Source organism: Scleropages formosus, chromosome 6 (genome assembly GCF_900964775.1).
Source record: "Scleropages formosus chromosome 6, fSclFor1.1, whole genome shotgun sequence".
In the NCBI taxonomy this organism is placed as follows: domain Eukaryota; kingdom Metazoa; phylum Chordata; class Actinopteri; order Osteoglossiformes; family Osteoglossidae; genus Scleropages; species Scleropages formosus.
In genome coordinates this window covers 24,094,083-24,108,823 of record NC_041811.1, presented here as the reverse complement: position 1 = coordinate 24,108,823, position 14,741 = coordinate 24,094,083, and the positions used below count along the sequence as shown (strand labels likewise).

The window sequence follows — 14,741 nt, the reverse complement described above, 5'->3', positions numbered from 1 at the left end:
TACAAACACAACTCATACACCAAGAATTTTGTATAATGGGCAAGGGTTGTTGCTCTTGTTTTATAGGAAATGTAACTTGCAAGAACACTTATTGTGCTAAGTCTTTTAGAAGTTTTAAACCTGTGTGGTACCACAATGGCATTATATAAACTCTCTGCTACTGATGTAATTTATGAATTATGAAATAAAATTAGTACAACCCCTTGTTCAGTTAAGTCAAAAGTCTTTCAGATGGGATAATCTCCCATTTCATATAGGGACAGATCAAATTTTCATCTTATGCAAAACTGATTTATTGTAACCAATAACATGGATAACTGTATTAGTTCTGGAATTCCTCTTTGGAGGTTGATGCCAACCAATATTTTTATTTTTTCATCAGTGTGACCCAACTCCACAATCTCTTGTGCTGTTTTTCTTCCTCAGCTATTTAGAGTGTCAAGCAAATATCAAGTAAAATATATATTTACATATTTGCAGAGCACAATTCACATTTTTGTTGCCAGTCAGCTAACTTCTAAAGAAGCTGTAAAATATACAAGGATATACAGCCTAAAGTTTGAGCACACATGCTGGAAACTCTTTTCGTTAGTGACAGGGCTGTATAAATTTCTAAAAATAGTTGGAAAATGGAAGAAAAAATTAAAATAGTCTGTGAATGTTGGATTCCTGAAAACAACTGCCCTTGACAAGTTTGAGGGTTAGGGTTAGCAAGTTTTGACAGGTGTACTTAAACTCTTGACTAGTACTATATCTGGAAAGCCAAGTTACAAGTACTTCCAGTATTGTGGAGAAATACAGTCAAGCTAATACGTAGACGGACTACACTTGGCTCAAAATTTTAGGCATGGCAATTCAACCCATTCAGTCAAACAGCTATCAAGTTAATGACAAAAAAGTTGTCTTCCAGAAACGAAAACAGAATGCTCTTGGAAAGAGTGTATGTGAATTACTGTAAAGCAATTCATTCTTAGCAAACCAGCGTAATGGTCACCTGCATGGAAACAGCATTCCTCCCTAATCTTCATAAACACATCAATTTCTTCAAACCAGCCTTAAATCTCTGTCCAGTGCAGAAACGAAATATTGGGAATCTAATGAGAAATAAATGAAAGAACAAAAATTACTGGAGTTTTGTGGGCAGGTAAAAGACAAAACTGTTTAGTTGTGGGGAGAGTAAAATGAAAATACATGCCTAAGTACAATACACATAGACAAGGAAAAAATTATAATTGCTTCGGTTCTCTCCATTATTTGTTTTTCCGTGTTTGTAATTTGTCCTTTGAAGACAATGTCTGAAGCAACATTTAACTCTCATTTAACTAAATCCTGATTCTCACAAGGGTGCTCCAGTAAAATGCTCCACAATGAGTCATCCACTGAAAAGAGAGAGAGGGGTAATTTCTTACCTGTCTGTCCTATGCCAAGCCAGCTGTTATTACATTTCTCTTTCTTTGTTCCCATCAGTTCTTCTCTGCATTAGTTACAATGCACACGGAAAAACAGTCTTCAGTACTTGGATTGAAACTCTCCAACAGAGTGCAGAAAAGACCAGTCAGTGTCGAAAAGAATCCAATTTTTAAAGCCCACAGTCCAAAGGGAGGGATATTGTACATGGGGTTTTGCAACTCCTAAGCTTCGTGATCAAGCCCTGGTTTCTCAAGCACAAACTGCATCTCTTCAGTGGATTCTACAGGGTCATTGATGGTGAGCGAGAAGTAGTCCCATCCAGTGGACGCAAGCGAGAGCCATCGTGTGTGTGTGGTCAGCTGGAAGACCACATTCCCTCCAACCCTTTGTTATTCACTTAAGACTTCCACTCAGGGTCAGGAGAGGTGTGAGGCAGTGAGAATTAAGTGTCCGAAGGTCAGAGGTCAAGGTCAGTCTTAAGGACGTTAGCGGCTGAGGGGAAGTTGCGGCAGCGCCATGGCCTGGTGAGGAAGTGTCTGCGTTGTCAGCACAGAGAAGGGGTGACCTGCTAAAGCAAAGAGCCAAAAATGCAAGGATTAGCATTCAGTCCCTGGAGTAGAATAATCCCTGACATCTACATCTCTTTTACTGAACTGCCAGGTCACCTCTCTGTCTCTACACAAACTGATTCAGTCAAGCTCTGTTCAAAGCATTTTGCGCAAACAGATGTAATATCGTACAAAGAAATTATCAGTCTTAGTTGACAGCCAATGCTACTGTCTTCCAAAGGCTATGAAATGTTTCATAATGGGATTTGAGATTTGAAAGTAAAATATAAGTAAACTGAGGAAACAGTGGCCTTGGAGGAGCAGAAGGAACCTAAGAAGGTAAAAAGATAGATGATGCTCGAGTTCACACTCACTCTCAATATATCCATGCAAAGCCACCATACGTGCTCTCTCAGGACTGCCAAAAGGAGAGTAATGCAGATCGTCTTGGAGAGAGGGAGGCATCCGAGATTGGGGGTGGCCCTGGGGGGGTCCACTGTGTTGGGGGGTGTGCTTTTTGTGTCTTGCTCTGCAGTTTTGAAACCAAACCTATGAAGATGCAATGTTACCAGTGATCAATCGGCTCATTTTTCATCATTTGATGAGGTGTAATTGTGTGAATTTCCATTTGTCCGGTAACTGTAGCACTCACCTGTATGACCCGCCTGCTGAGCCCAGTCATGTCAGCCAGCTTTTGCAGTGTCTGTGCATCTGGATTGTTGTCTTGCGCAAACTGTGCCTGCATCACCTACAGATACACTGGATTCAGTCACCCACTCCCAGCTATCCATGTTCACTGTTAAAGCTCTGCATCTGCATTGCTTATTTATATTTCTCCCTGCCACCTGCCAGCTTCATACACACCTGTAATTGCTCAGCAGTGAAGGAGGTTCGCGCTCGTTTGGCAGGCTTGGGTTGGCTGTCTTGCTCAGATGGGACGGCTCCCTCTAATGTGATCCCACTCCCTAATATCCAAGAGAGCAAATGATAGAATCAGTCATGGAGCAATATGGGTGACTTTAAATGAATATAGATTTATTTCAGACTGCTCAACTGTTGGTTTGAACATGTGATTAAATCCTGCATCAGGAGATCTCACCACTCTCTGCAGCCCGTTTGAAGTTTTCCACCATGGTATCGTAGTGGATCCGGCAGAGGACCTTCTCTTCAACAAGGCCAAACTCCTCTCCTGTTGAGAGCTGCCGCTTGCAGGAGAAGCAAGCAAAACAGGCCAGGTGGTAGGCATTGCCCCTGGCACGCCGTACCCAGTCACTGGCGTAGATCTGCCTCCCACAGCGGGCACACTTTGTACCAAACCTACTGTGAGAAAGAGAAGGCCTGGAAGATAAACCCTCTGTTGGCCAACATCAGTGAGCATTTTTATTGAGGTAAAAAAAGAACAAAACTGAAACTAAAGAATAACTGCACATAAGTAGTAAAAAAAAGACTGTAGAGTGTCATTACAGAACATTCTTGAATATGTACGATTTTGCCAAACTATGAAAGATAAAGTGTTGGAGTGTATACTTCATCTTGTGAACACACTGGAACTTTTCAGTAACAGCCAAAACTGGAGAGCATGAATTACAGAATATTTGTCCTTCTTCGACATAACATAGTTAAGACAAAATCACTAAAGGGAAATACTTAAACTGATACAATGTAAATCGGACAACGCTGTTAAAGTTGCTAAAGGAGCTCTGAAATGCTATAAACAAATACCTGCAGTTTCCCAAGTGATGAAAGAATCTCTCACTTGTTGAAGCAGCAAATTTCCACCATGGCACAAGAGTACCTAAGTATAACTCTTGTTTCAAATACATGTATTTACATCTGTGACAGAGTACATATTTCATATTTTGTTTCCTGCTCTTCACCATTGTTAATAGTGTTTAGGTGCCTACAGTCTACATTGTGAAAGCATGATTGCATTTTTGCAAGTACAGTTGTTTGGCAAAAGACACTGTATGTATGTTAATTTTATATGTAACAAATAACATTGTTACATATTACATATAATAACATTACATATTTCAAGAGGATGTACAAATGATAATCGGTCTGATATAAGGGCACATTTGTGAGTACCGGATGCGTGTCTGGTCGCGGCCACAACGGAGACGGACGCGCGGAGTCAGTTTTCATTATGCTGGGTGTAGACGATCCAGCTTGCCTGACCCAGGAAGAACTAGAGTGACCCAGTTGGAGTACAGGAGCCACAGCAGCTCAGAGGAGGAGTGAAGGCTAATTGCATGCAGATGTTTATCCTAACCCCGTCACCAACGTGAACATGAATGACGAGAGTGCGGTCTGTACCACTGTGGCCTGTTCCTCACCAGCTCTCCCAGGCTCGCAGAGCGTTCTTGTATACAGACTATCATAAACACCCACGGGGGGAGGTTTAAGGGAGGAAGGCAGGAGACCAATCAAAGGGAGGGCAGGCTGATTTGGCACATCCCATCTGTCAGTGAATGACAACACTGGCCCGAGTTCTCCTGTGTTTGGATTCCCATGCTGCAATGTAGAGCAAGCCTCTGGAACACATTTACCAAAAATCACGTCAAGTCTGTGAACCCAGCCCCGCTGCTCTGCGTCTCAATAGCCCCAAGGCCCAGTTCTGTGAGAAAGTGTGGCTGTAGCACTGGAACTGTGCCGTTCATAAACTGCTGTCCATAAAATCGTTTTGCACCTCTACCCTCTACCTGTGTCCCGTCTCTCTGCGCTTCCACAGCCCTTCACTGTACACTAGCTGTAATTACAATCACTGTGGAAATTGGTAATTATTTTTGCTGTTTACTTATGAAATCCTGTACTAAATCTTTCTAAGCTCCTTGCTGTGTTACGTCACAAGTACACAAAAAACATCAGTTGAACCACAAGTATAACTTTGGACTATGGAAGCTTTTGAAAAGATTGATTTACGATAACTGATCTGAAACAGCCATCTAATCCTTTATGGTAGCTGGTCTGCCACACACACTAAGAAAAACAGACAAAGTTAAGAAGAATCTTTCTGAACACTAACAAAAGTTTCCTTCTATATTAAAACCTTTTATTTATTCTGGGCTTACTTTCAACCATGCGCTGGTATTATGCTGGTAAAACCAATCAATGTTGGAGATTAGAAACATTAATTACTCTTGCTGATATTCAATTCACATTTGAACAGATATAAATGTTTTCCTCTCGAGGTTTGCCATGTTCAATGTTATTTGCTCTCATTTGAAAGATAGGCTTGAAATAATACACATTTTGTGGATAGATGTTCATATGCTCTGGGAATTTTCAAGAATTAGTAAGTAAATTTTCCACTGTCTTGAGTGATAGATCTGACCAAGATTTATTCTAAAAGGTAACTCTATACATTACTGTTGTTCGATACTAGGTACAACTAATTGCAGTACAAAGCACCAAACTGTGAGAACTTATTTCTGTACTGACTACTCTCTCAAACACACACACACACACACACACACACACACACACACGGTGTGTCTATTTTGATTATTAGCACTTGCATTTTCCTTTCTTTTGTTCTGGATAGAGCTGCAAATTTTAGAAAGTATACTGTCTCTATCTCAGAGTATAAAAGATTCAACATTAAATGAATCAGGCCTAATAAAAGTACAGCAGTTGCTTTAGACTAATGCTTAGGGTACCTTAAAGTATACATTATGTATATTAAAATATATTTTCTTGGAGTGCCTCTAACCTCACTATGCCTATAAATTGAGAGGCTTCTTCAGAAACAACATACAAATGTAATAAATCTTTTGTGTCAGGCTCTGCAGGTTTCTTTGACTGCCAATACTTTGCTACAAACTTCATTTGTCTCTTTGAACACAGATCACAGAATACATCAGCGTACACCTATTTCTGTGTCATTTAAACCCTCTGCTAGACACCCAATTCTAAGTACTGCAAGTAGGAGGTACTGGCACAGCTGTCTAGAAAGGGTAGACATAAGATACGTAGATGTCAAAATCATAGGGAATGACATAAACATGAAAAAATAGGCTACCGGGGACTGATATCAGGCAACAAAAAGAATTAAGATTACACTCTTATGGATGCAGTTCAGTTGGAGACCACCAGGTCTTCCCAGCAAAACCTGACACTGAGCATCTAACCACAGACCACTTTCTGTGGTGTAGTTCATAACCTCAGGTACACATACATGCCCTAATCCCACAATTTGGAACGAGTTCTTGAATTCTTGTCACAAAAGCTGCAAATCCTGAAAATGTCATGGGGGGGTGGGGGATTGCAAGTGTCATGGATAAAATAATCCTAAAATATATGCAGTGTGTTTTGCCATGTAACAAGGGAAAGCTCTGTGGGGTTAACCAAAAACCTAAATGATTGACAGCAGCTGGTAGTGTAAATAAATCAAAGGTCTGTAAACATCACAGCAGAACTAACATGCCATGAGTAGTTTCACATGACACCATAAGCTAAAAAAAAGACAGCGTTATGGACATTTTCCTGTTGCTTTTCTGTCCATTAGACCAACGGGCACGTACAGTATGACCGAAATCAAATTCAAAGTAAGCCAACAGCGGTGTTGTTTTCAGCCTATAATCGCTGGTGATTATAAACCTCAGACCAGCACCCAGTATTGGGTTGCGATCCATGCCGCAATCCATGCCGCGATCCAGAATAGAAACACTGAGGACCAGTGGCTGCCCGCACACCCGTGGGAGTGCATTCGGAGTAAACAGCTCCCCAACCCATCCCATTCCCATCTCCCCTCTTGATGTTCAGCTCTCTGGTGCAGGTTATCCAGCAGAAGGCCTGCAGAAGAACGCACTGGCCCACAGTGGCTCCAATGTGCCTTCTCCTTTCACATTTAATCAACTGGGCTGGCCTCTCTCTCAGGCTTGAAGCTATTAAGATCTTTTGTGTTGTCAGCTAAAATACATTAATGATTCAGTCAAAGCGTTGCCTCTGGTTAGATTCCTTAGTTGCCATGATGCCCTCCATATCAGAAAAAGATGTTCTGTATATGCATATAAAAGAAAACAATCAAGGCCTGACAAGTTTTTTTTCCTCATCTACAGGAAAAGCGGTGAAAGCACCAGAGGAGACTACTGGGGACTTGGTTGTCGAAAAACAATGACGCTGTGAAACTTATTTAATCTTATACATTTTAGTAGATCAAAACAAATCAATGTGGGAATGAAATACTAAAGTTGAATTTAATATAAAATATTTTTTTAGGTCACGTAAGCCAAGTAATCTACTCAAATCAGCCATGTAAATTTTTTTTGCACTTGAAAACATTAACACCATTTTAAACCGAGAATAAAACTAAGGAACAAAAGCAATTTTTAACTTTTGTTAATGCCACAATATGTTCCTATTTAGAAAAAAAATGCCATTCTGTATAGCGATTATATATTCTGTGGCGATGCATAACTTATCCGTATATTTTTGTGGCAGCCCTGTTGTTCTGCTACTAATTTCCCTATGTTTTATAAATTAAGAACAATTTTATTTTACATTAACACTATTTTTGAGAATATCAGTGATATAAGAAAACCAACATGCAACTTAAATACACATATGTTTATGTGTTCAGTACAATTAAACATAAAATTGTTTTCATTACTACCAACAAAAATAGAAATAGTAGTGTGTGTGTGTGTGTGTGTGTGTATTAAAACTGCGTTTTACGGTGAAATTGGCCCCAAAGGAATTATGCCTCTGATTGTAATGTAATGCAAAAATGGCACTTGGCGAAATGCTTTTTTACTACCTTAAGGATAACTCCTAGTTTTTGACTGAAGACTAGCCGCAGTCCTCTTCGAAAACTCAAAAGTGTAATGGTTTTTAAAAAAGTTCATTTACTGTCTCAAAAGTGGCTCTGTTGGACACCCTGAATGGAGCCCCTGCCTATTTCAAGTATTTTGTGAAGTTTCACTTCACATTATAAGCTTCCAAGAGACAATAAAACTCCTACACTCTATCAACAGTAAAAGCCCAGTAAATTCAAGGTGAGGGTGGATGGTATGGCCACTGCTGCTGCTGCATTTGTTTTCAAACTCCACTGCTTTCAGTCTGAGAATCTTAGTCAGACACGTGCAGTTATTGAACTCTCAAATCTTTGCATTTTAGTACTTTCAGCAGTGCACTATAAGTTACAGTACTCTACACCATCAACGCCATACATAATATTATTTTTAAAAATATCACAAATATATCTTTCTATTAGCTTAACTACACAGTTTAATTTTCAAACTGAACAAGACAAAAACCAATTATCTGTAATAAACTGCCAAATACGTCAGCGGTATCAAATAGAGCAGGTATCTGACCGTATTTTTAAGACTTAGTACTGTAACAAATCGTGCGATTTCTATTTTTCATCTGAACCTGCAACATCATGTATTAATAAAAGGGTCCGTATTCTATGTTTATAGATGTAACAGGCAATTAAAATTTCCGTTCAGCGTGGCTACGCTCGTGTACAGAGAGAAAAAAAAATTCAATTGCTGTAGCAGCATTACACATTTTGATTTCCTTTCGTCTCTCCTTTTATTAATTACCATATGGCATATGGAGACTTTTCATTAAAAATTTTTAAAATATATTTATTATTGTGCGTTTTCAACAATTTCCAATCAGTCCATTAGCTAATCGGACTAGAAAAAGTTGATGTAATCGTAAGAATCCTTGAAATATATAATAAATAATATGTTAATAACAGTACGTGTGTGTGAAGTGCATGCAAATGCAAAAGACTTTCGTCGTTTCCAAGCCAAGGGATCACAGAGCCTCACGTAGTACTAAGAAGGCAATAATCATGTTATCTGCGTTAACATGATTTCATCTGTAATGGTGATAAGAGAGTATGATGCTAAAATTACACGTGTCTGTAGGCAGCCTGAGTACAACACGAATGATAAACACGTAACAGGCATATTGTGAACTAAGTCACCGAACTAGATTCTGCTTATTGTTTCTTTTAAAAAGATGCAGCATTTATTAAATAATTTTGAAATACATTTTAATCCTTTCGTCAGTCATTTCTGTGTATTAGAAACGAAAACTTTCCCTACCTGAAGTAGTCCATTTTACAGAAGATCTCTTTGTTTTTGATGTAGCAGCTGCTGTGCTGACGTAATGAAGTCCTGCACACGGAGCACTCGAGACAGCGCACGTGCCAGATCAGGTTGTTCACCTAGGGAAACACGGGAGGGGGGGGTGGGTGAGCTGTCAATTGACCTTTACCTAAGGAGAGAGTAGAGTAACATAGACCTATCCTGGTCGACTGTGAGTACATTACCTACGGAAAATATCATTTGTAATCTTCTACTGATTGTAGCTGTTACTATGATGATGATGATGATGATGATAATAATAATAATATTTTTATTATTATTATTGCTGTTGATGTTTTTGATTTAAACATGCGGCAGTGGATCCGTTCTTCATTTAAAAAAATTAATTAAGCATATCAATGATATGACTTTTAAAACGTTTCATGAAGAGCGACTGAGAACAGATAATTGGGTATTTGTCTATTCCAAAATACAAAACAGCAGCGCAAGGCTTTTACAAAGGTGTGTGTTTTTCATGAGAAGTGCCCAATAGCCCTTGACTACAATCGTTAATAACAGAACGAAAAGTTATTTCATAAATTACTAATGAAGTACGTTTTGCTTTACAAATGTTTCAGACGCTGTTCGACATAAATCTTTTACTGAGGGTAATTTATATAAATACTTTTTACAGAAATGTATTATTATTATTATTATTACTATTATTGTTGTTGATGTTTTGTTGTTGCAACTGGGTGTCAGTCTTTGTGTTATTGCAGTCATCACATTTTTTCCTGTTTAAATTATGTTAAACTTTGGAAACGAAATAAAACACAATCTGTTAAACAAACCTCCAACCACCAGTTAAAAGGTCTGTGATGTACAGAATTACACCGCTTCATGTCGTTTAAAACCTCACCAAGGATGGTGTAAAAAAAAATTTAAATCCGTTTTGCAAAATCTAAGACTAAATCTACCTTTATTTAGTTAAAAAAACGTTGAGTGCTCATTCTTCTAGGTGAAAGGAAATAAAATTTTCATTTTAAATCCGCTTATATAGTTTGCCGTTGGAACTATGTATTTTTTCACTGGTTGCTATTAATCAGGTTACGGGACTGTAGGGCAAAATCGTGTAAAATTAAACAGCGGTTACATATTCATGTGAAAAAGACACGGCTGCATGTCGGAAACTGTCCTATTTTGTATGATAAACCTCTTGGCAGATTGAAATCAGATATCTGTAATTTGTTTAAGAAGATGGAATGTGCTTGATGATGTCTTCCTGCAACACATCCCGTGCTCTTTTCCTATTGTGTACTGAGGAAAAGCCTCGAAGAGTTTTTCTTTAAATTGTTTCTTAAAGAATCATATTAGTAAAAACAAAATGACGATACATTTAGTTTACTGAATCTATTTTAGTTATACTGCATGGCTGGAAATATAATAATTGCTTGGAAATTTTTTGATACCTTTGTTTTATTACCATTCACCTACCAGAGTTGCTTTCATATAGGAAAGTTGAATATTTATCTTATCTTTACTTCAAAACTTCATGCGAATATATGCATGATCATGAGTTGCACGTTTCCACGTACTTCCAACATCCCGTTCTCGCCAATTCGTGCCTTTTTATAAAGTATCCGCACATAACCATGGTGGAACTAATAAATACAATAAGTAAAACAGCACGTGAAATATAAAAAATTGTGCGTAAAATTATATTTCTTACGCGTTTTTTTTTTTTCCTAAGGTATAAATGGCGCGACTGTGAGCGGTTTTGATTTAAAGATCAATCACTGTCGTGATTTGACCTCTAATTAGTTTGAGTGTTGAACCCAGGGGCTTTTCAAAAAAATTAAAAAAGCCCCCAGCCGAAACTTCGGAGCAGTTCACGCGCTTTGCGGTAATTGCGAGGCTCGCTATGTCTCACCTTGAGCAGGTACCTGTCCAGGATCTCGAGGCCACAGCTCGCGCACACGTTCTTCCCTGTGGACGGCACAGACGAGGAAGACGACGTCGGGGAGCAGATGGACGGCGTGGACGGAGGGGTCGGGGACGAGCGCGGATCCTCTTTCTCCACATTGGACCTGTGAGATTCTCCATCTGAATGGGACTGCGTTTGAGGGAATAATCATGTGTTTAATTTGTGAAAATGCAATAAAACATACGCTGACTGAGAAGACAGCGATGGATTAATTCATCAGAACTGATGCTGTTTCATGGCCACACTGACTGATGCTAAAAATTCGACACTGAGCTGTAGGCGATAGTATTCAAAGGCTCGTGTTTAGGAAGCCTTAGGGAAACCTTAATTATCAAAGGACACTTACAAGATGGAAAAGGTGCATATGCAATCATTTTAAAGTCCATAAAAGAAGGTAACCATATTACTATTTACTTCAAATATTTATCACAGCAAACGACTGTTTTTCTCTAATTTGAGTCTAAAGAAATTGGAAATACTCCAGTGTTGGGAATACTATATAGTATCAATAATGTTCCTCAACCAGATACTTCATTGCATTACAAATTCAAATAGTCTCAAATAATATAATCATCAACCCTGCATAAATATCAAATCCAATAAATTATCTGCAAAATCACTGCAAAAAATACTGACCAGAGGCAAAAAGAAACTCAGAAAAGAATTACATGATGTAACTTACGTATGGTATATTTCAAATATTATATCTCGCCAGATGAGAGCAGCTAGATAGGATAAAGAATAAAGCCATTTTAAAATATTTACTCACCATGATGTGGGACTGTTTGGCTTCCACACAGTGTGGGTCTGCAGGAGCGCTCTGCCTGTTTGTAGAAATCACCTACAAGACACATTCAGCAGCTCTGCCAAGTAAACTCGGTGTCTTCTGTTCCTTGCACTAAAGCTCCCTGTTATATCTGAGGCTATATAACCCGTCCAAAACAATAAATAAGAATTTCCACTGCGTATTTAGAACCTCGCAACAAAGGACCTTTTTTAATGAAGCGATTTCAATTTGGATTGATTTTTTCCCTGCACTTAACCCATGCCTCTTAAAGTAATCGTCTACCCAATGCAATCCAGAGCAGTGAGAAAAAAAATAAACTACCTGCAATTAGAAATAGCTTGAAATGTTCAGGATAAGAGGGACCCGGAGTGTCAATTTCAACTGTCAATCAGGAAAAAAGGCATCGGGCCACCCAAAAGAATTGCAAATTTGATTTTTTAATGGCAGTAATTAAAATCGAATTTTTCTAAAGCAGAATTGGGATGTGAAGAGGATGGACTGCAAATCACACTATTCATGGAGAAGGACTCGCGCAGCTCGCAGCTGATCCTCGCGCACAAAACGAGTCGCTCTCGTGCCGTTACGTTGCTATGAAAAAACGCAACACGTTTTCTGCGCTTATTTACGTCATAAACCTCTATTATTTATCCGCATTTCGAGGCAATTTTCAAACTTTCACATTTTCAAAACCCTTTTTTTTTTGCTGATAAAACTGCACGGCCACTTTGACTGATGGCTGCTACCATTCGAGCCAATGTTAGGATCATATATTGTTCACATTTTTATGACCATCCAAAAAAAGTGACCGCTGGATTCATTAGCACTGCATCTGATGCACATACGTAATATTTTTTTTTTTTTTTTTTACCTCTTTTGCGGGTTTTCCTTTGGATAGAAATTGATTTCCCTCAGCAAGAGGGGCCAAAACTTCATTTTTCCAATACATGAAAAAAGTGCACGGAACTGACGCCAGCCCGAGGGGTCTTCGAGTTCTGCCTTGAGTCCTAGTGACTGAACTCTTAAAGAAAGAGAAAAGCCGCAGTTGTATCCTTTATGTCATGGTCCTCCGCACACACACCACCAACACACACACCCGCGCGGCGGGACGGCGTTTTTCTCCTTTTCTGCGACGTGCAGCCGTGTAGCTTCTCCTCACACTTCGCTCATTTAACGCGGGTAAAAAAGCGAGGTAACAACACTGCAAAGTTCGGACGAACAGGCGGCCAAGTGGAGGGGGGTTTGTTTTTCGGAGCGCCTTATTTAGAACAATTCTTCCTTCCACTTTTTTCTCTCCCCCCACCCCTTTTTGGGATGGAATTGCTGACTACAGGAAGTAGGTGAAGTCAAGGGACCAGCAAGGTCTGCTCTGGATCTCCCGGAGAGCGCGAGACAGGCCGGCGCGCAGCGCGAGACGGCCAGAGAGCACAGAACGAGGCGGGCCAGCGCGCGGAGCACCTTCTCTCTCAAGTGCGTCTCAAGTGAAAGTTTCACTTGCGCCCCCCCGCCCCCCCCCCAGGGATGGGGGAGGGTGGCTTAGGTGTGGAAGTCGGGGTTTACGGGTGCAGAGTCATGAAAAACTAACAACACCCTGCATGGAGAAGAAGAAGTGTGTCATGCATTTTTGCCGCATTCACGGTTCCCTGCGCGTGATGACTTCGCGCGCGTGTGTCGACGGTCTCATCACAGCGGATTTCCCCGCGTGCGCAAGGCTGTTGACACAATACGCCGAAGTTCGCCGCGCAGCCCGAGGTCCGTTACAATGTAACTTACGTGGCTCGGCTGTGCTCTTGCTTGCGATTTACCGTCCGCAGTGCACTCACTGCACTCATCAGAAAGATTTTACACATACAACTGGAGACAAACTAAGACGGATGAGGCACACATAACAGCTTCGGTTTAATTATGAGACAATCTGCATGGACACACACACACTGCACATCATGCTTAGAGATTAAACAAACATCAATCGTTGCGTATTTCAAGGCAAAGAACAAGCATATAAAATTCTTTCATTTTACTGAAACCTTGACAGTGCACTGCTAAGCGAAACCTTGTTTAAAAGATGCCTAGAAATGATTATATTCCGGGCTGTTTAATCGTCATCGTGCTGTACAGTTACTAAACCGTCTTTAAATAAACACAACGTACACAGTTATTTCAAGGAAATAACCGTTAGAAGAAAGTAATTGTCAGAATACTGTTTTCTTTCATTAGTAATGTTCACCTCCTTTGCATTATATGCATTGCACACTTTGGATAGAAGTACCGACAGTTACTGGTTGTTAGGCGCATGGATTACAAATCCCAGACGATTGCTAACAGTGCGGTTACTTTTGGTAACTTATTATAATAATATTAAAGAGGCAGAGGTCATTTCAGTGTTTATTTTTTTTTTATTGCAGAACAGCATGATAAACCATTGTTATTCATTTGGAGAACCGGCAAAAATATGAGTGGATGACTGTCCCCAAGGTTTTGTGTGTGAAAGACCACCTGTAAACCGGCAGTGTAAGCGCAACAGTAGGGCGGTATCTATATTATATATATATGTCAGAAAAATGCAGAAAACACAGAAACATACACACATATTCGCTTTAGCGAAAGAACAAAGAGATATGGGCTTTTTATCTGTTAAACAACGTTGCTTTATACACTGATTTCCCTGAATCTAATCAAATTCTAGATATATAACACTAAAAATAAAAGAGGGGTTATCAATCAATGTAGTACTAAATTAAAAAGATTAAATAGCACACCGCACTATTACAAAGACGATTTTGAAATCAGGATAAACATTTTCTGGTACTGAATTAGAGACAAAGAAATTAAAGTGATTTATTTCTGCGCCCATGCTTAATGAAAGGTTTGTGTCTTAAGGACGAAAGCTGGGTAGGTGTGTAATTAGTAAAATTATAAAAGGAGACATACATTTAAAAACAGCTCTAGTTATCTTCGAAAGCAAGGCTAAG

General features: G+C 39.5%; 1 protein-coding gene across 3 annotated transcripts; it reads right to left on the bottom strand.

Annotated features, from left to right (window-relative positions):
- Positions 1-1,175: 1,175 nt before the first annotated feature.
- lhx6a (LIM homeobox 6a) lies at positions 1,176-13,174 on the bottom strand. 3 transcript variants are annotated; one of them, XM_018750571.2, is made up of 9 exons: positions 12,641-13,174; positions 11,755-11,826; positions 10,932-11,114; positions 9,020-9,141; positions 3,058-3,278; positions 2,823-2,923; positions 2,611-2,706; positions 2,333-2,507; positions 1,176-1,978 (listed from the first exon to the last, which is right to left on the bottom strand). In XM_018750571.2, the coding sequence occupies exons 1-9, from the start codon at positions 12,716-12,718 to the stop codon at positions 1,896-1,898; spliced, it is 1,131 nt and encodes a 376-aa protein (XP_018606087.1). In that variant the 5' UTR covers positions 12,719-13,174; the 3' UTR covers positions 1,176-1,895. The 3 variants fall into 3 exon arrangements, with proteins under 3 accessions (XP_018606087.1, XP_018606096.1, XP_029108802.1); XM_018750580.2 differs by having other exon boundaries at positions 1,176-1,975; XM_029252969.1 differs by having other exon boundaries at positions 3,058-3,275.
- Positions 13,175-14,741: the final 1,567 nt, after the last annotated feature.